At 34.4% G+C, this 25748-nt stretch overlaps 1 protein-coding gene across 1 annotated transcript in view; it reads right to left on the bottom strand.

Moving 5' to 3' along the window:
* Nucleotides 1-25748, bottom strand: part of LOC311170197 (A disintegrin and metallopeptidase domain 3-like) — a gene marked incomplete at both ends in the record, with an annotated part of 64585 nt that overhangs the window by 19424 nt on the left and 19413 nt on the right. Inside the window, 7 exons of the mRNA XM_084232591.1 lie at nucleotides 2270-2526; nucleotides 3794-3989; nucleotides 4653-4795; nucleotides 7164-7314; nucleotides 16680-16866; nucleotides 24328-24464; nucleotides 25324-25405. Coding sequence (XP_084088717.1) covers nucleotides 2270-2526; nucleotides 3794-3989; nucleotides 4653-4795; nucleotides 7164-7314; nucleotides 16680-16866; nucleotides 24328-24464; nucleotides 25324-25405 — 1153 coding nt within the window. The remainder of the gene's footprint in view (nucleotides 1-2269; nucleotides 2527-3793; nucleotides 3990-4652; nucleotides 4796-7163; nucleotides 7315-16679; nucleotides 16867-24327; nucleotides 24465-25323; nucleotides 25406-25748) is intronic.

A 25748-nucleotide genomic window follows, 5' to 3' on the forward strand; every position in this document is an offset into this window, starting at 1 on the left:
AAAGCCTTAGAAAGATGAAATAAATCTGAATGACAAGAAACTACTCCCATAAAAATATTAGATCATAAGTAATGTGTGTAATATAAATATAGTATGTGTTTGATTATATATCAATACATATATAATAAATTAGAAACTATGTGTTTATGTATGTATAAACATATATGTGAAATCCTTATTAAATCGACTTCCAAAATTTCATTATCCTAAACTAACATTACAATAAGGGAATAATTCGTATTGCATTTTTATACAAACTTCAAAGTTTATTAGCTCATGAGGCCTAAAACAATCTGATTAAACACTTCAATTAGGTACATATGCATAAATAATGATATCCATTTCCAAAAAAAACAGTTTTAAAAATTCCACAAAAAAATGTTCTAAACCTTATAATGCTGCAAAATATTGTTGACATGAACTAAAATAACTATACTTAAAAATTAGTGTAACCATTACATACTCCATGTCCTTGGCATTTTTCCTTTGAGTCACACGTAATATTCTTTCTGGTGTTTTGGAGAGCTAAGCAAACTCCATTTTCACAATACTAAAATGTTAAAACAAGCAACAACAAAAACTTTAAATGTAAAGTCAAAAGTTTAGTAACTATTATGAATTTAATCACCAGCCCCAGCACTCCCCTTCTATAAATGTATCTAGAAGATCCAGCCTTTAATTATTTGATCATTTCAATGACCAGTCCATCCCTGAAGCCGTCTAGAGTCCACCCTAACTCACATCATTAGCATACACTTAGGTTTTGTTGGAAGGGGTTTATTATGAATAAAAAAGTACATTTCATTCACACAGAAAACTCTAAGGAGTTTAGGAACTCTGTGCCAAAAACTAGGAAAAAATCCCAAATTATATTTGGTGTTAAACCATATACAAATATATACCATTTTAGTGTTTCTTTTCTGATTACTGGTTAATAATAAATTTATGTGTTTATCATACCATATTATGTTATCCTACCAAAAATATGCTTATTTATTGTAAACATATGTTTCAGTTTGTTCTAAATTATCTTTACAGGATGACAATTACTTTATATAGTAGTTAGTACCAGTATGTTCCTTTCTGATTACTTCTTTATTATTAATGAGAATATATTTTTCCATTTTGAGATAAGTTTACTGGTTTCTTCCATTTCCTCTTATTTTTATTTCTTACAATAATGTTTATCAATGTAAATAATTTTAACATGTGAGTACATTGTGTAGTTTTTTTCATTAGTCAACTAATTTTTATTGGTTCTTGTTTAAAAATTATTTTTTCTATTTCTCAAATTATTTAAAGAAAAATAAATCAATCTTAAAGTCTGTTTTATTATTGTGTCCTATAGGAGGGCATTATTTTTAACATGTATATTTTAACACATATTTGGTACTTTTGGAAGAAGAATTAGGGCTGTAAGTTTATGTAATAATAAGTGTTGTATTTTCATTAAAACCAAATTAATTCTCCATGACAGTCACAGCAGGAGTAATACTTGGAATTTGGGGGGGGGCAGGGGTGGTTTTCTTTTATTCCTATTATTCAGGGTATTCTATCTTTTTAGGTGTATTTTTTCTTTTTTTATACAAATTATTGCAGGCTGGATCCTGGTCCAATGAAGTGGCTTGGATTTTCAAGTGTGAGCAAACAAGTTTAAGTAGCTACAACAAAATTCATAATAAAAATAATAGACAATAAAGCAAGTGTTTCCTTCACCAATAGAAAGGCAGTCTTTTGTCCCTTAAGATCACAATGTGTAACCAAAATTTATACATTCATGATAAATTTTTAAAAATCTTAAGCTCTCGGGCCTCCCCGGTGGCGCAGCGGTTGAGCGCTGGGTTGCGAAGCTGCCCGCGGCCTCTGCGGCGCTGGTTCGATTCCCGGCTGCTCCCCGGCCACCGGAGGAGGGTCCCACATGGCGTGCAGACCTCTCCTGCCGCCCGCTGCTCCCCTCAGCAGTGTACTTCAGTCCTTCTGCCTGCTCTGCTCCCTGCTCTGGCTCTGGTGAATTCTCTCACCCTCCCGCGCTTCTGACTGTACCCAGTGCATGTATAAACAAAAAACAAACAAACAAACCAGCAAACAAATAAATAAAGCATGCCTCTATTAAAAAAAAATAATAATAATAAAAAAAAAAATCTTAAGCTCTCTCTGTGTGTGTATGTGCTTTCTGTCTCTCTGTCTCCACACAGACAAACACATGCACACACACTCAGACACACACTCACTTTATAAAGAGTCAAGAATCACATACAGTTTTACTTACCTTTCCTTCACCACACATAGTACCATTTTCTACATAGGTGACATCTCTTATTGTGACAGAATTATTTCTTACATTTGCAGACATACATATATGACCTCCAAGGTAAGTATATTGAATATCAAACCCTGTTGATTGTACTAGCCGTGAGAATGTCCAGTGACAAACTATCTTTCCACAAAACGCATCCCTGGTGGATAAGGCAGAAACAATATCCCATATGTCACTTAGGAATACAATATGGTAGGGAATACAGTTTACTACATGAGGATAATTTAATAATGTTACTCAGACCATAAACACAACACTATATTCAGAACTTACATCAGTATAAACTGCAACATATAAATTTATTATATCTACTGCATCTTCTAACATATGTATTAACAGGCTTTGTATTACACACATATACATTAACATGCATTTGGAAAATATATAATTTCTAAATACCTACTCAAAATTACATGGTCTGCCACATGTTCCAAATATGTCATTTTGAATATTTACTTCTTGTGAACACAGATAAGAAGAAACCTTAGCAACTGAAAAGATAAAGTTCCAATTAGTCACCTAATTAAAATAATTAAAATTAAAGTGTGATAAATTAATATAAAGATATCTAGACAACAGGAATGCCTAGTCAGTGTCATCTATTATCAATTTTTGGTTTTGTCTACTTATTATACAAGAAGAAACACTTGAAAAATACCTACTTGAGATTAGGAATATTGGTATCATATGCAGAAATGACTGAGATTTCAGTCACTACTCTTTGCAATTCTAATATTGTACTTCCTGACCATCAATAACTTGAAATTTGACTACTATCCTAGTACCTTTGTCCTATAGCTAGGAGGTCTATTTTACCTTCTGAAACTGTTCAAAGTTGCTTTGATTTACAATTTTATTCACAGTTAATTTTTAATGACATTTATTATGGTTAAAGTGGTTACTGACATTAGAACAAAACAATTGAATGAACTACTCATACACACACAATATGAATGAATCCCAAAAACACGTCAAGGGAAAGTAGCCACATGCCGTATGCCATCTGATTTAATTTATATGAAATCAAAGCATAGACTAATCTATGGTTAGGAAGTCAGAAAGGGATTGTTTTGTTCAGGTTGAGGATATTGTGAAGGATAGGAAGAAACACAATGGATCTTTCTGGAATAATGGAAACGTTCTCATGATCCAGGTTGAATGCATCTACCTGACACAGTGATTGGTAAGGTGGTAGGAAATTTAACTCAACAAGTCAGGGTGGTCACCAGAGTGTATACAATTGTCAAAACTCATCAAACTGATCACTGCAAATCTGTGTATGTTAAGATATGTTAAGTATATCTCAATTAAACATGCACATATACACATGTCCAGGTGACTAAGTCCCTGTCCTCACAAATTTTGCAACCATGTTAAGGACAAAAGTTATTACCCTATTATGGTATTAGAAAATTTCTAATTATAAAGAAATACAAATTTAAGAATAACCACCAGAAAAAAAGATACAAATATTACATTTTCCAAATATCTCTAGACACTGTCTATCTGGATCTCTGCATATTCCCTTATAGCAATAGGTAGTGCCATTATTACATGGCTCAAAATCGAGAGATTTCACATCAGGGACACAAGACTCAGATAATCCATCGCAAAATTCGGCAAAGTCACATGGATCTGTGCTTTTCCTACATACATGTCCTCTTGGGCTTATCTGTGAGACAAAAAAAATATGTATTTTTTCAGTAGTAAAACAAGAATGTAAAAAATCTAAGAGCTTTGCAATTTGTATTTGCATTATTATTATACTTTTAACTATTTAAAGTTATATTATGAATTTATTTAAAAGCACTAGTAAAATATGCACTTGTGAGTGCATAGATAGATGAACAGCACCTCAAGGTAGATGACATTAGATTAAGTAAAAAGTCAGATATAAATGTTCACATATTGAATGGTTCTACAGATATAAAATACACAAATTTATAGAGATTGGTGTGATTGTCAGAGACTGAAGAGAAGGGAGAAAGAAGAGCAATTGCTTAATTGGTAGGGAGCTTCCTGTGTAGTGATGCACATGATTTGCAATGAGGTGGAGGTGGTAGTTTACAAAGTGCACTGTCAAGGTACTAGGTTTCACTGCATTGTTGACTTTAAAATGGTAAATTTTATGTTGTATGAATTTCATCTCAACTTTTCAAAAAAAAGTCTCTAATGAAATTTCCATTGGTTAAAAGCTATGATTTTCCTGCATATTTATAGCAAGGTAAATAGAAAATAACTGACACATTACTATGCATATTTATTTTTCACTTTTTGATTCTTGAGAATCAATTTATACTCCTAAATATTATACTAAATCAGGGCTAGTTTTTACCATATACCTAAAATATTGTTCAATGGGCATCTTTTCCATTTTAACTAACTTTCCTCTCAGAACCTGTTCCACCTCTACTAGGAGGGGTTTAAAATCCACACAAATCTCATTATGACTCAGGTTGTTCATCAGAATACTTTTACCTAACACAACGATGGGTGAAGTGGTGGGAAATTTAATTCAGTAAAATTAGTCAGGGGTCTCTAGTACCAAGGATTGAGATGGATGTTGGGAAAGTGCTAATCTCCCTTAACATTGAATTCTATTGGACTAGAAAAACCAGCAGCCGTAAGAAGTTATATGTGTCACCTAGAGAGATGAGGCTTGTTTGAAACTAGCAATAAAAAATCAGGGACGGAGCATAAGGGACTATGGTGATGGTGCACGGGTTAATTGGTGGTGGGAATTTCATGGGGAAATCAAACATTGTACAAAAATGAAGGATGATGTAATAAATATATATATAATAAATTTTTAAAAACAGGAAAAAAATGGCCTCCCCCGTGGCGCAGCGGTTGAGCGCTGGGTTGCGAAGCTGCCCGCAGCCTCTGCAGCACCGGTTCAATCCCTGGCTGCTCCCCGGCCCCCGGAGGAGGATCCCACATGGCGCGCAGACCTCTCCTGCCGCCCGCTGCTCCCCTCAGCAGTGTACCTCGGTCCCTCTGCCTGTTCTGCTCCCTGCTCTGGCTCTGGTGAATTCTCTCACCCTCCTGCGCTTCTGACTGTACCCAGTGCTTGTATAAATAAATAAATAAACCTAAAAAATAAAATTAAATATTTAAAAAAAAAAGACAGGAAAAAATCAGGGACATTCCATAAATGCATAGAATAAAAACCCTGTTCCTATTTAAAGATCCACATGACGATGAAGCTGGAATCATCTTTTACTTAAACTTCATAAATGTTTGTTTGCTTTTCTTTGCATGGCCAGTAACCATCAATATACAGCTTACCAGTACAGAATCATATTACGCAGTACCAATTAAAATTTTAAGAGTGACATAGTTTTCACTGCTAGGTCTTAACAAACTTATCTTTGCACTTGGATTTGTATCTATTAAATTGAAAAATTATAAGAAATAAATTGTATCAAATTGCTATATTTTAAATCACCATTGGTGGAGATTAACCAAATTGAAAGTTGGTACTGAACAAAACTGGAAGCCCTCATGCTTATAATCAATAAAATAGAGATTAGAATGTAAGACACTTATGAGCCTTTAAATGGGAGAAAAGACCAAATTCTATGCTTTAAAATAATAAATTAATGTAAATTAACAGTACAGTCAACTGTTATTCTGAAGACCAGTTTATCAACCTTTACTGTGAATTTTCTTTTGACCAAATTTAACAATTATTTCTGCTTTAAAATAACTGTAATTTGGAACATAGTCAGAAAAATCTTATTTCTAAATCCCACTGATTGGGAGACAAAAGTCAAAAGGAAACCTCTGTCAAGGGAAAAGCAAAAAGTTTTCTTGCTAAAAAGTAGAAACCCTAGCCTGAACTCTATATTCATGCACCTTGAAAACAATTAACCATTGGCTTTAAGTGCAACTCCAGAGTGAAAAGGAAAACACACAGAACAGTGTGGAATAATGGTTGGAGAGATTTCACTGACAGAGAGAAAACAAATCTGGCAATGAAAATCTATAATTAATCAGTTTTTATGCTTGCCATAAACTCCTGAAAGTGATACAAAAAAGTGGGATGCTAAAATGAAGCAATCTAGAGCCTCCCTGGTGGCGCAGGCGCTGAGTGCAGCACTGGTTCAATTCCGGCAGGCCAGCCGGAGAGAATCCCACATGGCGCAGCAGACCTCTCCTGACTTGCCCTCTGCTCCCCTCAGCAGTGTATTTCAGTCAGTCTGCCTGTTCTGTTCCCAGCTCTGTCTCTGGTGAATCCTCTTGCCCTCCTGCGCATCTGGCCTGTGCCCCAGCTCTTGTATAAAATAAATAAATCTTTTAAAAATAAAAAAATAATAATAAAATGAAGCAATCTATAAGTCAGCTACACAGGTTTCTTTGAAATATGGAGATGAAATTTGAATAGAAATTTTCCCAAGTGTCAAGAATTCAATCACTTCCAACACCAGGAAATTTTGCCGAAACTAAGGTGCATTCTATGATAGGCTTATCATTGCTGATTCCACATGGATTCCTTTTCTGATACTTTCGTGATGAAATTTTAAATTCATTATTTTCTGTTTATTAAAAAATTATGTGTCAAGTGTGTTTGGGTTCATTTGTAATTTAGTCATAAGTTGTTTGATCACCCAGGTATGACCAAAATGAATTCACAGTGCTTAAATAATATGGGCTAGGTATTGAATACAATAACTGGATGAGTCTTCAGAGGAACTGAAACCAGTGAAAGACAGAGTTAAGGAGGAGTTTGAAAAAGACATAAGGATGTTCTCTGAATTCTGCAATCAACTGTGCATAAGCAAGGGACATAAAGTTATATAATTGTTGATGTATTGAAAAGTTTAAATCTAAAAATTGAATGTACAATTACCAAAAAGACATATATAAGAAAACAATGTACTAGCTTGAAAACCTACCTTACAAGTCTTTTTATTACAGCATGCTCCACTGCCACACTCTGCATTTCCAATTAGACGACACTCTTCCGCTTGACAGCATTTTTCATGAGTGCAAGTCTACAAGCAAATATACTCAAGTTAAATAATAGGTACTCTCAATCAAATAAATAATTGTATTCATTGTCAAAAATACTAGAGTATGTCTCTAAGTTAATTACAACCACAATATAATTTTTTTTCTTCTGTGCTTATTTTTAACTTCACTTCATTTGAAGGAGATACATTACATACAGAAAAAGTGATGGTAATGAAATTACTGATGAACTCATACTCAAGGCATTGAACTGATAAAAATACTAAAAATAAAGGACCATGACCTGGATTCAAACAAACTTAGATTGGAAACCTCACTATATCTATAACTAGCTACATGATATTGGATGTATTTTTTACTTTATCTTTTCTTTTTATTTTTAATAAAAATAGTTATTAAAAATGTAGTGCATTGCCTTTAGTTTTTTTCATTTTTATATGATTTTTTTTCTCCCTTATTTTTTAATAGAATTAACTTTGCATTATACCATTATATGTATTCCAGGTGTTCATCACTAAGAATGCATATATACTACATTAAAGTCAACACTAAAAGTCACAATCTATCCTTTACCTTTGTATTTGTAATTATAAGAATTCTAATTTTTTCCCCATTTATTGGAAGTATTTTCCATCTTATCAAATCTCCTCAAGACATAATTTTGGAAAAATAAAGATTTGTGAATTTGATAAGACAGAGATTTTATAATTATAACCTCATTTATTACTGAAAATGCTGTTGAGAAAATATTTTGTCATTATTATTCGTTAGTTCCAAGATTTTATATTAAAAATTAATTCTATAAGTTATTAAGGCAGTGTTCAAAATTGTTAAGGATCCCATAATAAATATAATTTTATTTCCTTCTTTTTATATAGCTATATATTTAGTGCAAGAGTGATGTTTCCAAAGACTACTAACTGATGAATAACTGATTTTTTAGTGACTTGTGGTTTAGAAATGGTATTCCATTGTGGAGACTGGAAGCAAGATATTGTAAAATAGGTAGATATGTTATTTTACTCCATGTTGTTCAAACTTTTAGCAATATTTGATATATTTTTCTATCATTTTTATGTTACTTGTATACACTGAAAAATAGTTATTTCTCTATTTCTGAATAAACTCCAAAAGTAAACACTTTTTATATATTTATTGGGATGATTTGATAACTTTGATTTAAACATTTTGTAATTATTTTCCAAACATTAAGTTCAGTCATTCAAAGTAATTTTATGCTGGCTAAAAGTGGATGGAATCAATAATTTTTATGATCTATTTCTATTTCTTTTTTTTTAAAGATTTATTTATCTATACAAGCACTGGCATGCAGGCCAAAGGCATGGGAGGATGAGAGAATTCACCAGGGACAGAGCAGGGAACAGAGAAGGCAGAAGGACCGAAGTACACTGCTGAGAGGAGCAGCAGGCGAGACAGGAGAGGTCTGTCTCACAATGTAGGCATCTCCCTGGCCGGCCGAGAATTGAACTGGGGCTGCAGAGGCTGTGGACAGCTTTATAGCACTGTGCTCAACCCGCTGCGCCACCGGGGAGGCCCTAATTCTATTTCTATATGCATGCAAAAAACAGTGGAAATTGAAATTTAAAAAACTCTTGATAGCATAGGTAAGTGGAACTAGAACTTTGGTTATGGGTATGGTGTGGTATATACATTTACTGAGATGTGAAGCTATACAACTATATACCTTCCTTAATTTTAAAATTTTGGTAACCTCTGCGGCGCCGATTCGATCCCCGGCTGCTCCCCGGCCACCGGAGGAGGGTCCCACATGGCGCGCAGGCCTCTCCTGCCGCCCGCTGCTCCCCTCAGCAGTGTGCTTCGGTCCCTCTGCCTGCTCTGCTCCCCGCTCTGGCTCTGGTGAATTCTCTCGCCCTCCCGCGCTTCTGACTGTACCCAGTGCTTGTATAAATAAATAAATCTTTAAAAAAAAAATAAAATAAAATAAAATAAAATTTTGGTAACCAATGGTAAATCAATAAAAATATAAATGTTTTTAAATGTATACAATTTGCAATAATATTTAAAATCACAGAATGCTTAGGTTTAAATTTAAGTAATTAAAGGCACCTAAGTAATTGTAACACTCTATCATGTCCATGGTTTGAAAATCACATAATTGGGGATGTGTCAATTCTCCACAAATTCATCTATATATTCAAAGTAATCAAAATCAAAATTCCTGAGGGCGTATCAACATGGCGGCGAGGAGACGCTGCGAGTAAGATCTCCCATTAAAAAAAAGTTAATAGGGAGGAAAAGCGGCAGGTCCCAGTGAGAACTGGGACACGGAAGATAAACGGACGACTCCAGCAAACTACCCGAAGAAGAAAGTTGCCATAAAAGAGGACTAGAAGGGAGGAAAGCTCAAAACCCTGCTACCCACCCCCCCCAACAAAGTAGGCACTCTCCAACCAGCAGAGAGGAGGAAAAAAAACAAACTAAAACGACCAACAAGAACAAACTACGCATCAAGCGGGACTGTGAGTGGAAAGGAACTATTTCAGCCACCACACCCCGTGAACTGGAGCTGTGGAGAAACCTGCAGGATTCGCTGTGGAGGTGAGCGAACGGCTCCTGGTACCATTAGAGAACAACAGAGACTCTGGAGACCTGCACACAGCCCAGGGCCAGCCGGTAAGCTTGCGTGGAAAAGCGGGGAGCGCTTGAAAAGCAAATGTGGATCGCGGCTGCCCAGGTCCCTGCGCCTGCGACCTAGGCTTGTGGGGAGATGCACAGGGGCCCTCACTGAGGTGAAAGTCCCTCACTGAGTAATCAGGAACCAGGCGCCCAGGCACAGGAGCGGGGTGCAAAGGGCGCCATTTCTGTGGTCATTGAACTGGGCTACAGCCCGCGTCCTGGACCTGAGGGCTTTGGAACTGAGACCAGGGGCACGAAATCTGGGACATGGAATCCCCATGACAGGTGGCACAGGGCAGACACAGCACCCCAAAGCCGTTGAGGTTTTCCCTACCATTCCCACTCTGTGCCCTGTCCCACGGGGTGAAAAAAACAGCTCACCAAGAACAATAGGAGAGATGTCTGGTGCCACCTAGCGACCAGAAAAAAAGTCACTAACACCCCATAGAACAGGGACCTTTCTTCAGAAAAGACTGCTTGAAAATGGCAGAAGGCTCATGGAGGAGCCAGTGGCCAGCTGGGAAGTTAGCCCACGCCAGGCCCCTTCCGATCAGCAGTCTGAGCCCACAGGGGGAGCGGGCACCCACGGCTGGGGCAGACCGGGCACGCAGAAGAGTGTGCCTGAGACTGGACGTGCAGGGAGTGCGTCCTGCATCGCCATTTTAGAACAGGGACATTTCTTCAGTAAAGACTGCCTGAAACCAGCAGAAAGCTCCCTCAGGAGCCAGAGGTGAGCGGGGAAGTCTCACTCATAGCAGGAATCTAGAAAACTTAAATAAGGGACCAGGAAAATGAATAACTATAAGAAAGTGAAAATCAAAATCAACAAAAAACTATGAACCATAGACACTCTATGGGGGGTAGGGGGCAGGAGGGGAAGGATTGGGGTCAAAATAAGGGGGTTGCAATTGTATGGAGAATATAAAAATAAAATTTATTATTAAAAAAAATCAAAATTCCTATGGAGTTATTTTTTTGGGGTGTGAGCAGAAATGGAAAAGTTGATTTTAAATTTATTTAGAAAAGCAAAGACCTAAATTTGACAAATCTATTTTTGTAAATGAAATATGAAGAGATATTTTACATAATTTTGTGAGTAAATGTAAGGAGATCTGGTATTGACAGAGCATAGATGTATATTGATTAATGGAATATAACTAAAAGTAGATGATAAATTGCTTTTCAATGGGAAAATGATAGTCTTTTCCAACAAATGTTCCTAGAACAAGTAGGTATTCAATGGAGAAAAATATACCCTGTTCTTTAACTTACAAAGTTCACAAAATTATGTAAAATGGATCACAAACATACATACATACACACACAAAATAAAACTGTAGTCAGTAATTTCTAGAACACTTAAGGAGAGCTTTACAACCTTGAGATTTATAGTATACAACGAGCATAACAGATAAAACAAAAAGTGATAAGCTGAACTTCATCAAATTAAACTCCTTGACTGTATGAAGACATCATTAGGACATTACAAAACCATTCCACATACTGGGAGAAAAGCTAGCAAAGGCTTGTATATAGTTTATATTAATAATTATCATAATCACATAATAAAAAAAATTTAAAAGAGGGGCTCCCGGTGGTGCAGCTGTTGAGCGCTGGGCTGCGAAACTGCCTGCAGCCTCTGTAGCACCGGTTCGATCCCTGGCCGCCGGTGAGGGTCCCACATGGCATGCAGACCTCTCCTGCCACCCGCTGCTCCCCTCAGCAGTGTATTTCGTCAGTCTACCTGCTCAGCTCTCCGCTCTGGCTCTGGTGAGTTCTCTCACCCTCCCGCGCTTCTGACTGTACCCAGTGCTTGTATAAATAAATAAATAAATCTTAAAAAAAATTTAAAAGATAAACCACTTCACTAATATTTATAAGATATTTGAAAAACACTTTTAAAAAGAGACATGAATTTCCAAAAATCACATGAAGTTCTGTCCAATATATTTATTAATCATGGAAATACAAATTAAAGTGATGACTTCCATGTGAAGTTCAAGAGTGGGCAAAAATAATGTGATAGAAATTAGAAAACTTAAATATTTATAGAATAGACTTGTAGGAGGTAGGAGAACTGTCAGTAGTAATGTGTTTTATAACTTTTTTCTACATCTAATTATGAATAACGTCACTCAAGTAAGAAGGAAACCAAATTTAATAAGTATATCAAAGACCACTCAGACACATCAGAAGTCATTGTACTGAAAACAGAAGACAAAGTCACAATGTTTTTGTGGGCATTAAGACAAATGGGACTTATATACCATTAGCCAGGTATGGAGTGGCAGGAACAGACTTGGCTGCTGAAATATTCAGTGATAATGGTTAAATAGTACAAGTAGACCATCATTGTTAAAACTCCTGAATTCCTTCAGTGGGGAGGGGGTGGTCTTATGATACTCAAGAAAGCATATTGTGGTTGTTGTTCACTTACCTACACTATCAAAACAGTGAATGAAAAAGGAATAATTAGAGATATACTTAGGCAAAAGCATGATGAAATCATAAAAATTGGCCTCATCTAACTAGTATATTAGGGATCTATGCAAATTTTGATGGATTTGTAGACTAGGAAGTCACTTGGTCACTTAAGAACCAAGCTTATGCTCTAAGCACCATTGGCCAATGACCACTCTTACTAATTATTTGGCAGAAGAGTGAAGCCTTATTAAGTTGATTGCAGTAGGTCTCTACAGAAATAATGAAACAATTGCCTACCCAAAATGAATTCACATTTTCAATAAATACACTTGAAATATAGTGGGACAAGCTATCACTTAGCTTTGGTCCTCTGGAACTCTATCCTTGATTTTTAATGGCTGCTGAAAGTGCCCAGAAGATGAAATAGTCACTCACAGCCTAGGAGTCAGTTCATTTACAGGCCATCAAAAATAGTTGAACCTCATTTGTATCCCAGGAATAATCTATAAAAAGCTAGTCAGGAACTAATGAGCAATAAAATCCCAAGAAGTAAGACCCCTTGGCAAAATGAAATTCCCTGGAAGTCAAGAGCCATTTGAAGAAACCATCCAATAGTTCATGTATAAGTCATAATAACAATTATATTTAGATATTAGTCCTGAGAGAATCTAAGCAGGAAACCAATCCTCTAAGCTTGGGAGAAATTCTTTATCACCATTGGTTACAGAAATGTTATAGCACTTGAAGATTTGGGCTGTGACCAGGAATATTGCTGTTCACGCTTGTGTTTACTTTACACAATTAATAAGAAAGTGAGAGGCGTCAATCTCATGTCTGACATGACACAATTTAGATTGCATTGATTCAATACCTTGTGTTTGTCCTCTAATACAGACTTTATATTTCCCACTTTAATAGTAAAGAGGACAAAGATGAAGAACTTCATTGACATGGAGTGAAAGTCATATAAACTGGTCAAGTTGAGTTGGAGAACAGATAGTAACCAAGATCTCAAATTCTCTGATCTCATCTGGATACTAAACAAGCCATTATGGTACCAGGAAGTATACTCAGAGGTGAAGTTGCAAGAATATTCTTACTGACTTTGGAAATAACTTTCTCAAATTGAACAATGGAATCACATAAATTTCTGATGGGTCCTTTTGAACCAACACATACCTAGGAGGTTACAGCTAATATTGCTGACTATATGGGTAGAAATTAAAATTTTGTGAATTTGTAATACTTTTTCTTGATTTTAATGGTGGTTATCAATTATGATTGTGGCAATAAAACTAGAAATCGTTATAGCTCCCCTGACATACCTATGCCATTCCTGTTAAGCCAAAGAAGATACAGAATTAAGGGGAAAATGAGAAAAGTATAGGGATTTGCTGAGTGGGGAATGGGGTAGGGTAGGAGATCACTGTTTTGATCAAGGAGACAGCTGAGATGGCCATTCAAGGAAATCTATTATCTTGCAATAGCCCTATATGGTCCCTAACAGAGACCAATAATGTACAGTGCCTTGTGGTGGCATATAACAAGCTATATAAACATGGCAGTGACTCAATTGTAATGTTAGTTCTGAACAGTGTCACAGAGAGCAATCATCTGGTGTGTGTTGGTAAGCATTAGTAATGTCTTTTATACAGCTTCATCCTACCTCCTCCAGAGAATCAAAATCTTTTGTTTGGTTTGGCTTACTGCACTGTCCAATTAGGGAAAGTCATTTTGAATTGAAGTCATTTTGAATTGAGTGCTTTGTATCATAGTCTTTCTATTTTGTGTGTACTTACAGAATATAAGTTTCCTGCTTTTTACCTTTATGCAGTTGGCAATCACATATCATTTTGTATCTTTTTACCTTTAAAGTTCACCAATTTTGGAATGTAGAACTTTATACCAATTGCTTGCATTGCTTTTAATATTACTTTTATGGTTATTTCAGTTTATCCATTCATGTCAATGACAGTTTCAGTTTCTTTCAATTTTTGACTTAATATTCAAGAAGTTAAAATTTTTCTTACACACTGCTTACATTTCTCTAGGGTATATGTCAATAAGTAAATATGTCATGAATTCATATGAATATATAAATTTTGAACTGCAAATTTCTTACTGACTGGGTTTTCTTATGCTTGAATAGTCTTCTCATGCTTTTTATACATTTTTTATCCTTTCATCAGCATTTACTGCTGTGAACTATCAGCAATTTTTCATCAATATATACAATGACTCAGATGTATGCTGCTTTTCCAGTAAACTAAGTTTCTTGCTATAAGACAAGTCTTGTAATTTCTAAACGACAGTTTTATGTATGGAGTATGTGATTGAAAAGGGACACACAAAAGACTTCTTTGGAAGAAACTAGGTTTGTTTTGAGCCAAGTGCAAATTATTTAGGTGTATATTAAGTATCGATTCACTACACTCTTCACACATATTTCATGTATATATTTTGTATATATATGTATATATACAACACAGACATAATTATACATTATGTAATATATACATGAAGAAAAATATTTATTGCTATACAAAAGTGCACAATATACCCTCAAGAGAAATGACTAAAGTGTATTTTAAGGAATAGAATGTAATATTAAAGGAGATTATCTCAAAAGGAAACTTTTTTGACATTCATAAATAAATAAATGGTGGGTAAAATAAAGTAACTATTTTCTCAACAGTTTTCATAGTACTATCTAATGTAAAGAGTAAAGAAAACAGAAGTGAAATATTTCACAAAAATGTTTCATAATCGGGCTGTAATCCCTGTTACTTTGGTGAAAATTTGCCCTGATAGCGATTAACATTCAATAAATATGGCAAAAATGCAAGGATAATAAAGGAATTAGAATGTTCATACCCACTAGGTCACTGAAAGTAATAGTGAAAGAAAAGAAGCAAAACACATAAATTGAACAAAAATTCAACTAAAAACAAAAGTGGCAAATGAAAATAAAAGTACAAAAATTTGGAGACATCCAACATTATTTTTTAAATTATAGAGTGATGAGGTATCTAAGAAGAGTTCCTGGAACAGAAAGAGGCCATTAGTTAAAAACAAAGGAAATCAGGAATTAGAATCAATTTTAGTTAAAATTAAATTTAGTTACTTAAGTTTATTTTATTTGAACTATAGCTGATTAAATTTAGTTATTTTAAAAAAGCAAAAGATGAATCCCAAGAAATAAGATGATGATCTTGTAAATCAAGACTGATTGAATAATAATTTTAAATTATTATTATTATATACTGAACTTGATAGTACAGGAAAACTGAATGAGAATGGAAAATATCAGAAAATACTAATTAAAGGCAGCTAATATATGCATAGACATAGATACATGATAGATAAATAAATATCTGTGAGATGAAATAAGAAATAGACAGCAATGTTAAAGATAGTTATTATTCTAAGGTAAAACTTTCAATTTCTAGAAAGATACAGCAATCATAAATAAGTTCTGTACCATGTAAAACATCTTCAAAACATATAAAGCATGAATTCATTAAATTATAGTTATAATTAGGCAAATCCAGTTGTATAGTTAGAGTTATCAATATTATTACTCAAGTATTGAAAGGTCAGGCAATCAAAATTAGTAAAATACATAAAATTTGAATCATTCATTAAAAAATTTTTAAGCAACTTAAGCAGAATTTCATTCTGAACAATTATTAACACCTTATATCGTCTCAAGAAAATATGGAATATTTAAAAATATCAACATTTATGAATATATGAAACAGTCATAATAAAATGTATACATAATTTATCCTACCAAATACAATTGAATATATAAAGATAAGAGCACAAAGATAAATGTAACAATAACAAACCAATGACAATGATTCAATTCTGTTAAACCAACTCAAAATTATTTATAACTGTTACTCCAGATGTAAGAACTGAAATTAGGTGAAGAAGAAATATACAATAGACATTTAATAACCAAAAGAACGATGCAGTCACAATCAGAAATTCAAAAGCTGGTTTAGGTGATGATGCACTGCTGATAATATTGAGGTTTGTAGCACAGGAAAGTGGATATTGCCATTAATGAAAAAAAATCTATGTCTTTAACTCATGCTACACTTAACCCATACCTAAACTTTTCCAGTCTTCCAAAATTAGAATGTCGGTTATTACATGCCTCAGATCTCCTTCTCTTAGATATTTATAAGAGTGCAGCATTAAAAAAAAAGCCCTATTCTTTTATATCAAAAGCTATAGTTAATTATGTGAGAAAAACAAAAATAAGTCTTTAGATCAACTATTAATGTTTGTGACTAACCTTTACTGGGCCACAATCACACTCTTCTGGTAGTTCCAAAATTCCATTTCCACAAGTTGTGTTTCTTCCTTGAAAAACCCCTGTCGAAAGTGTTTGCTTCTGAAGACATTCAAATTCAGGCTGTGAAACTATATGTTTAAATTCATCCATGTTGCAACTGCTAAAAAACTTTACACCACGGGAACGTCTAAAATTAAATTATATTCCTCATATAAATGGAATAAAATCAGTGTCAAAGTAGTACCCCTAAATAAAGTGCTTTGAATTCTGTACTACTTCTGTTACAGAAGAGCCAAAGAGTGGAAAGAATTTTCATTTCTAATATAAGTTATAAATAAAAGAAGGAAGTTTCTTTTCTATTATGATTTTATATAACAAACATCTATAAAAAGAGGAAATTAAGGTGACAGGAATTGTAATATATTAAAACATTTAACACTGCTTGGTAAACACAACTTTTTTTTTAACTCAGTTTTCTTTTTTAAAGATTTATTAATTTATGCATACAAGAGCTGGGGTAAAGGCCAGGGTTGGAGGGGGGGCGGTGGGTGAGAGGATTCACCAGTGACAGAAAGGGGAAGAGAACAGGCAGACTGACTGAAATATACTGCTGAGGGGAGCAGCAAGTGAGACAGGAGAGGTCTGCTGCACCATGTGGGCCAACTCCTTGGCCAGGTATGGAACTTGTGCTACAGTGGCTGCCAAGCTTTGTAGTGCGGGGACTTAACCCCTTGCTCCAAAGGGAGACCCTACCTCATTTTTATTTTTTAAATTTTATTTATTTATATATACTTTATATCATTGTTCTTTTATTTATTTATTTTTTTACAATGTTTGCTTTCTTTTCTCAGGCATAGTCCCCATAGAATTTCCACTACCAAGTCACCTGTGCACCATCACCATAGTTCCTTGTGTTCTTCCTGCCCTCAGCAAACAAAACTATTTAAGTATCTCTTAGTTACTATTTTCATTCTTATTATCATATATATATATATATAATCAGTATTTTAAGGAGCACCAATTATGTATAAGAATATAAAATGTCCTTGAAATTTGTGTGGAAAACTGAAGGAATAAAAGATAGCTGAATTTGTTCATGAAAAATCAGGATTAGGGCCTCCCTGGTGGTGCAGGGATTGAAGTCTCAGTGCTTTCATGCTATCATCAGTCACTGAGGCATGAGTTCCATCCCTGGCCAGGGAGCTAACCACCTGGAGCAGCAGACCTCTCCTGTCTCTCCTGCTGTTCCCCTAGGCATTGTATTTCAGTAGATCTGCCTGTTCTCCCCACCCTGTCTCTGGTGAATCTTCTCCTCACCCTCACTTCTGACCTACACCCTCGTTCTTGCATGCATAAATAAATAAAAATAAATCTTTTAAAAAAGAAGAAAAATCAGGATTATTTGTTTCTTGTAACAAAATGACTCAATTAAAATATCTCAACATTGATTAGATTAAATGCATAAGCCCTGGATTCTTTATTTTTAACTTTTTATTTGATATTTCTATACTTCTGTGTACTGTTTAATGTATTTTATTTCATTGAAACAATCTCACTTTTAGAAAATGATACAATATAGTCCAAAGAATAAATTATTTCCTAAAACAATTAAGACTACGTTGCCAACAAGATGTCCTTGTAACTCTAAATACTCTAATGTATTGTTTTACATAGGAATGAATTCTCCTAAATGGACCTTTAAAAAACATGAAATAATAATAGATCACTAACATCTAATCCTACAATTACATTCAAACTCCCCCATCATCATAATATCCACACTTTCTAACAAAGTGATCCAGTTCAGGCTCAACCACTAGTTAGCTCATTCTTCCCTATCTTGACCCAATACTTTATTTTTCTTCCTTCTCATTCTATGTCACTGCTTCCCCCCTTAATTGTCAGACTTTATATTAGGCGAGTACTTAAGACTACATCTTAAGCAGTCTCCTTTTATTCTATTTAGCTTCTTACTAATTCCTATCAATGTGCTGAAGGGTCAAACATTTAAGTCACTTATCTTTTGAGAGTCAGATTTATGCAACCATAGTCTTAATACTAATGGGTTACTGAGACTCTCAAATTTAATTGTCCTCAAATTTTACCCCCACCTATTGTTCTCCTTTTCTAAAATATTTGTCTTTTCAAAATTTGTTCATAAGTAGTGATATCCACAAACTTACTAATACTTTTTAATATCTCCTTTTCTTTCCATCTCAACAAACTATTGTAGTATTTCGAGAATCATCACCTACCAAGTATAAATACATTATTGTACCTTCTGGTATATTTTACATTCATTTTTAAAGATAATTTTATTATTCACAATGCATAAACAAATGTGTTCTGCTAATTGCAAACTCCCAACTCTCACATTGTGATTGCATGATCAGGCTCTTTCCAACATTTCCTATTTTACCTCCAGGACATTTTACCTGACACCATTGTTCCCTTGACTCAATATATTTTACTTTCCTTTTTCTATTATGTCTAAAACATCCTATTTTTTTCTAAATTTTAATTTTATATTCCCCAAACAATTGCAACCCCCTTATTTTGACCCCAATCCCTCCCCTCCTGCCCCCTACCCCCCATAGAGTGTCTCTGGTTCATAGTTTTTTGTTGATTTTGATTTTCACTTTCTTATAGTTATTCTTTTTCCTGGTCCCTTATTTAAGTTTTCAAGATTCCTGCTATGAGTGAGACCATTGGTATTTTTCTTTTTCTTTCTGGCTTATATCGCTGAGCATGATCCCTTTCAGCACCATCCATGTTGCTGCAAATTGCATGTGTTTATCTTTTTTGAATGCTGAGTAATATTCCATGGTGTATATGTACCACTTCTTCTTGATCCAGTCATCTATTTTTGGGCATTTGGGTTGTTTCCAAAGCTTAGCTATTGTAAACAGTGCTGCTATAAACATAGGGGTGCAGGTGCTCTTTGGAATTGATGTTTCTGTGTCCTTTGGGTAAATACCTAGGAGTGGAATTGCTGGATCATATGGAAGCTCTATGTTTAGTAGGTCCAGAAATCTCCACACAGCTCTCCATAGTGGTTGGACCAATTTGCATTCCCACCAACAGTGCAGAAGAGTTCCTTTCTCTCCTCACCCTCGCCAACATTAGTTGTTGCTAGTTTTTTTAATAAGTGCCATTCTCACTGGTGTAAGATGTTATCTCATGGTAGTTTTGATTTGCATTTCCCTGATTACAAGTGATGGTGAACATTTTTTCATATGCCTGTTGGCCATTTGCATTTCCTCTTCAGAGAAGTTTCTTTTTAGCTCTTCTGCCCATTTTTTGACTGGATTATTTTCTTTGTTGTTGTTGAGTCTCATCAGCTGTTTGCAGATTTTTGTGATCAGTCCTTTACCATTAGTGTTGTGTGCAAAATTGTTCTCCCAGATGGGGGGGTTTCTCTTTGTTTTTGTTATTGTCTCTTTTGCTGTGCAGAAGCACTTTAATTTGATGTAGTCCCAGCTGTTTATCTTTGCCTTCACTATCACTGCTTTGGGTGATGTGTCTGTAAAGATGTCTTTGATGTGCAAATCACGTAGTTTTTCGCCTATATTTCCTTCTATGTATTTTATGGTTTCAGGTCTTATGTCTAGTTCTTTAATCCATTTTGAGTTGATTTTTGTGTATGGTGTGAGGTAGTGGTCAAGATTCATTCTTTTGCATGTAGTGACCCAGTTTTCCCAGCACCATTTATTGAACAAACTTTCTTTGCTCCAAAGCATAGTCTTTGCTCTCCTTTGTCAAAGATTAGTTGACCATAAATCTGTGGGATTATTTCTGGATTTTCTATTCGATTCCATTGGTCTGTGTGTCTGTTCTTGTTCCAATACCATGCAGTTTTGATGATTATGGCTTTGTAGTATAGTTTGAAGTCTGGGCGTGTGATGCCTCCATTCCCTTCTTTTTTTTCAGGAGAGCTTTGGCTATTCGGGGTTTTTGGTGGCTCCATATGAATTTCATCAATAATTGTTCTATTTCTTTGAAGAAAGACATTGAAATTTTGATTGGAATAGCATTGAATCTGTATATTGCTTTTGGTAGGATGGCCATTTTAATAATGTTTATTCTTCCAATCCATGAGCAGGGGATGTCTTTCCATTTCTTTGTGTCTTCTTCTATTTCTTTTAACAGTGTTTTATAGCTTTCTATGTATAGGTCCTTTACCTATTTTGTTAGATTTATTCCCAAATATTTGATTTTTTTGTTTCAATAATAAAGGGGATGTTTTTTTTTTTATTTCTTCTTCTTCAGATTTATTGTTTGTGTATAGGAAGGCTACTCACTTTTGCGTGTTGATTTTGTATCCTGCCACTTTATTGAACTGATTGATGAATTTTTTTCAACTGTGGAGTTTTTGGGGTTCTCTATGTATATTATCATATCATCTGCAAATAGTGATAGTTTGACATCTTCTTTTCCTATTTGGATTCCTTGGATGTCTTTCTCTTGTCTTATTGCTCTGGCTAGGACTTCCAGTATTATATTGAAAAGCTGTGGTGAGAGTGGACATCCTTGTCTTGTTCCAGATCTTAATGGAATTGCTTTCACCTTTTCACCATTGAGAATGATACTGGCTGTTGGCTTGTCATATATGGCCTTTATGATGTTGAGGTATGTTCCTTTTATCCCAAGAATTTCAAGGCTTTTACCATGAATGGGGGTAGCACTTTGTCGAAAGCTTTCTCGGCATCTATTGACATTATCATATGGTTTTTATATTTCTTTTTGTTGATGTGTTGGATAACGTTGATTGATTTTGAGATGTTGAACCATCCTTGTGTCCCTGGAATGAATCCTACTTGGTCGTGGTGAATTATCTTATGGATACATTGTTGGATTCTGATAGCTAAAATTTTGTTGAGGATTTTTGCATCAGTGTTCATTCGGGAGATCGGCCTGTAGTTTTCTTTTTTTGTGTTGTCCTTGTTCGGTTTTGGTATTAGTGTAATGTTGGCTTCCTAGAATGTGTTTGGTATTATCCCTTCCTTCTCAATTTTTTGGAAGAGTTTGTGAAGGATAGGCACTAATTCATCTCTGAATGTTTGGTAGAATTGATTTGTAAATCCATCAGGTCCTGGGCTTTTGATTTGGGGAGGATTTTAATCACCATTTCAATTTTGCTGCTTGTAATTGGTCTGTTTAGGTGCTCTATTTCTTCTTTATCTAGCTTTGGGTGATTATAGAGTTGTAGGAATTTTTCCATCTCCTCTAGATTGTTGAACATGTTTCCATATAACTGTTCATAGTAGTTTCTGATTATTCTTTTGATTTCTGCTGTGTCCGTTGTGATTTCTCCTCTTTCATTTATGATCCTGTTTATTTATGCTTTCTCCCTTTTTTCCTTGGTGAGCCTGGCTAGGGGTTTGTCTATTTTATTGATTTTTTTCGAAGAACCAGCTCTTGGTTTCATTGATCTTTTGGATAGTTTTTTTAGTTTCAATTTCAGTTATTTCTGCTTTGGTTTTTATTATTTCTTTTCTTCTACTGGTTTTGGGGTTTTTTGTTGTTCTTTTTCTAGATCTTTGAGCTTCAAGATTAGGTTGTTTCTTTGAGTTCTTTCTTGTTTCTTGATGTGAGCCTCTACTGCTATATATTTTCCTCTTATTACTGCTGTTGCTGCATCCCATACATTTAGGAAATTAGTGTCCTCTTTGTCATTCAATTCAAAGAATTTTTTAATTTCTTCTTTGATCTCCTCATTAGTCCAGTGGTCTACCAGTAGTGTGGTTTTCAATCTCCATGAGGTAGGAGACTTCCTTCCCTTCTTTTTATGGTTTATTTCTAGTTTGATGCCTCATAGTCAGAAAAGATGCTTGGTATGATTTCAGTCTTGGTGTATCTGTTGATGTTTGTCTTGTGACCCAGTATGTGATCAATCCTGGAGAATGATCCGTGTGCGCTTGAGAACAATGTGTACTCAGATTTTTGGGGGTTTAGTGTTCTGTAGATGTCTGTTAAGCCCAAGCGCTCTAGATCCTTATTTAGAGCTTTAGTGTCTTTACTTATTTTTTGTCTCGTTGATTATCCATTGTTGATAGTGGTGTTTTCTCTGATGTCTGTTTTTAAAGATGACAATAGTTGTCTGATATATTTTGGTGTTTCTTTGTTTGGTGAATATATGTTAGTGAGTGTTATTTCTTCTTGAAGTATTATCCCCTTGATCATAATGTAGTGACCATTGGGGTCTCTTTTTATCTTTTTGAATTTGAAATCTGTTTTATCTGATATAAGTATAGCTGTTCCTGCTTTCTTTTTTGGTCTATTTGCTTGTAGGATAGTTTTCCATCCTTTAACTTTGAGTCTATTTTTATCTTTTGTAGCTAAATGTGTTTCCTGGAGACAGCAAAAGTTTGGGTTTTGTTTCTTAATCCAGCCTGCAACTCTGTGTCTTTTTTATTGAAGAGTTTAGTCCATTTACATTTAGAGTTAATATTGATATGTTAGCATTTGTATTTGCCATTGTGTTTGTCTTTCCTTTGATTTTATTTATTTATTGTTTTAATAATTCTTTTTGGCCTTCTTTCATTGTAATTTGTCCCTCTGATGTTCTGGCTTTAGGACTCTTTGTAGTATTTTTTGGAGTGGGGGTTTAGTCGTAATGAAATTCCAGAGTTTCTGTTTATCTTGGAAGTTCCTTATTCTTTCTTCATAGAGGAAGGAGAGCTTTGCAGGATAGAGTTTTCTTTGTTGGCATTTGTTTTCTTGGGGTCTGTTGACTATGTCCCTCCACTCTCTCCTTGCCCGCAGTGTTTCTTCGGAGAAATCTGATGTCAGTCTGATTGGTTTTCCTTTGAATGTTATCTATTTCTTCCTTCTTGTCAGCTTCATTATTTTTTCCTTGTCCTGGATTCTTGGGAGCTTTACTATTATGTGTCTTGCTGTATTTTTCCTTTTATCATGGAAGTTTGGTGTTCTTCTTGCTTCTTGTATATCAATTTTCAGCTCCTTCTTCACATTTGGGAAGTTCTCTTCAATTATTTCCTTGAATATTTTCTCTGTTCCTACATCTCTCTCCTCTCCTCTGGGATTCCTATAACTCTTATATTTCCTTTCCTTGTGGAGTCAGATAGTTCCCAAAGTCTTTCTTCGGTCTTTTTCCTTCATACTTCTCAGAGAATCCTTCTTATAGCAATTCATTAGAAAGTTTCTTCTGCCTATGTATATATTATTTATTTACCTCTTAGCAGCTATCATAAGCTATATATATTTTTGTATTCTTTTTTCCTCTTTTTAAAGTTTCTCACTCTTATTGGCCAATATGAGATATTTTGGACATGTCTCTCTTGATAACCATTTGTAAGAAAAAATAAAACAGTATCTAGGACACATTACATATTTTAAGAATGAATTAATTTCAACTCAAAACTATAACATACCCCAGAATGTCAGCATCAATATCCATTTTCTTTTCATGTTATGACATTGACTATAGAACTAAAAGCAATTTTCTAAAATAGCAAATACAGATTCACTTTAATAAACTTTATAGGGATGTAAGTATTGGATAGTAAGATTCAGTTACATTGCAAAATATTACGCAATGCTACAAATATGCAATGCTACAAATATTATGCAATGCTACAAATATTTCCCAAAAGAAGATAAATATTTGATAAAAATAACACCTTACATTGCCTCAGGATTCATTATGCATATAGTCCCTGGACATTCACAGTTATAGATGTCATCATAGGTTAAGCCCATATTGATTCCAAGCAATTGTGCCATAATAACTGAAAATGCCTCTGAAGATATCATCTTTGGGTACTAAATAGGAAAACATCAGAATTGTTGCCTAAGTTATTTTGTCACACCTTTGACCTTTTAAAACATATGTGTCCTTTAAATACACTTTAAGTTGAAAACTTTTAAAAGCAGCACATTATATTATGATTAAACTGTCAAGTAACAAAGAATGTGTACATCTACAGATGAATGGATAAACAAAATGCCATATAGTTAACTAAAAATTTCATTAAAATATTACATTTTACTTCATTCTATTATATCATACATTATACTATATTATACTATAGTGACGTATATCTTATGGTTTACTCTCTATGCTGTTTCTAAACCTTGACTTCTTGAATAAAATCTAAACACAAACACGGATAATTATTCAGACATAAAAATGAAATCCTGCCATTTGCTATAACATGAATAAACCTGGATGGTACTTTGCTAAGTGAAATAAATAAAAGATAGAAAGACAAATAATGTAGTTCTTTGTTACATGTGAAATCCAAACATGTCTCATATACTGAAGAAGAGAGTGTTAACAATTGCTTCCAGGGGTTACATGTTGTGAAAAATGAGGCCATGTTATACAAAAGGTACAAAGTTTCAGTTACACAAGATGAAAAATTGTGATGTGTTTCACAATAATGCAGAGATACAGAATACTATTTCAAATTAGCAAGAATGGTCAATTCTATGTTGTTAATTTTACCACAATAAAAAATCCTTTAAAAATTACAACAGTTGAATTTCAAAAATGTAAAAAAAATAAACATTTCTGAAAAGAGCATGGTAGATATAATATATGTACTTTTGTTCCTTGAAGTGGATATTAGATTTCAAAATCTAATATAATCACTTAAGAGATGGGAATAAAAATCCATACCAGAGCAATTCCTGCTGCAAAGTTTGGATCACATGCTTTTCCATGATAGGTTGCTCCCACATAATTAGGATGGTCCCTATAACTAAACAGTAATTTTTGACTGTAAATAAATGCATCTTAAATTATAAACACATTTTAAGAATTAAATTTCTCGGTAAAGTTTTATTTAAAGCATAATTTTTACATATCACATAATGCTTTCAATCATTTTGTATTTGAGTAATTTTTTGTTCCTACAAAGTTAAGTTTTAACATTATATACTACACAGCACAAAACCCAGTGGTACCTAATCCTTCCAAAAAATTAATCATGTTGTCACCACTGTATGGATATGATTCAAAGATGTAAAATTCAGGATTGCTCATGGCTATCATTTGCCTATAGTAAATGCTTCAAATGTGTAAAACGTGTAGGATTGGAGGAC

Source organism: Talpa europaea, assembly GCF_964194135.1.
Source record: "Talpa europaea genome assembly, chromosome: 4".
NCBI classification, from domain to species: domain Eukaryota; kingdom Metazoa; phylum Chordata; class Mammalia; order Eulipotyphla; family Talpidae; genus Talpa; species Talpa europaea.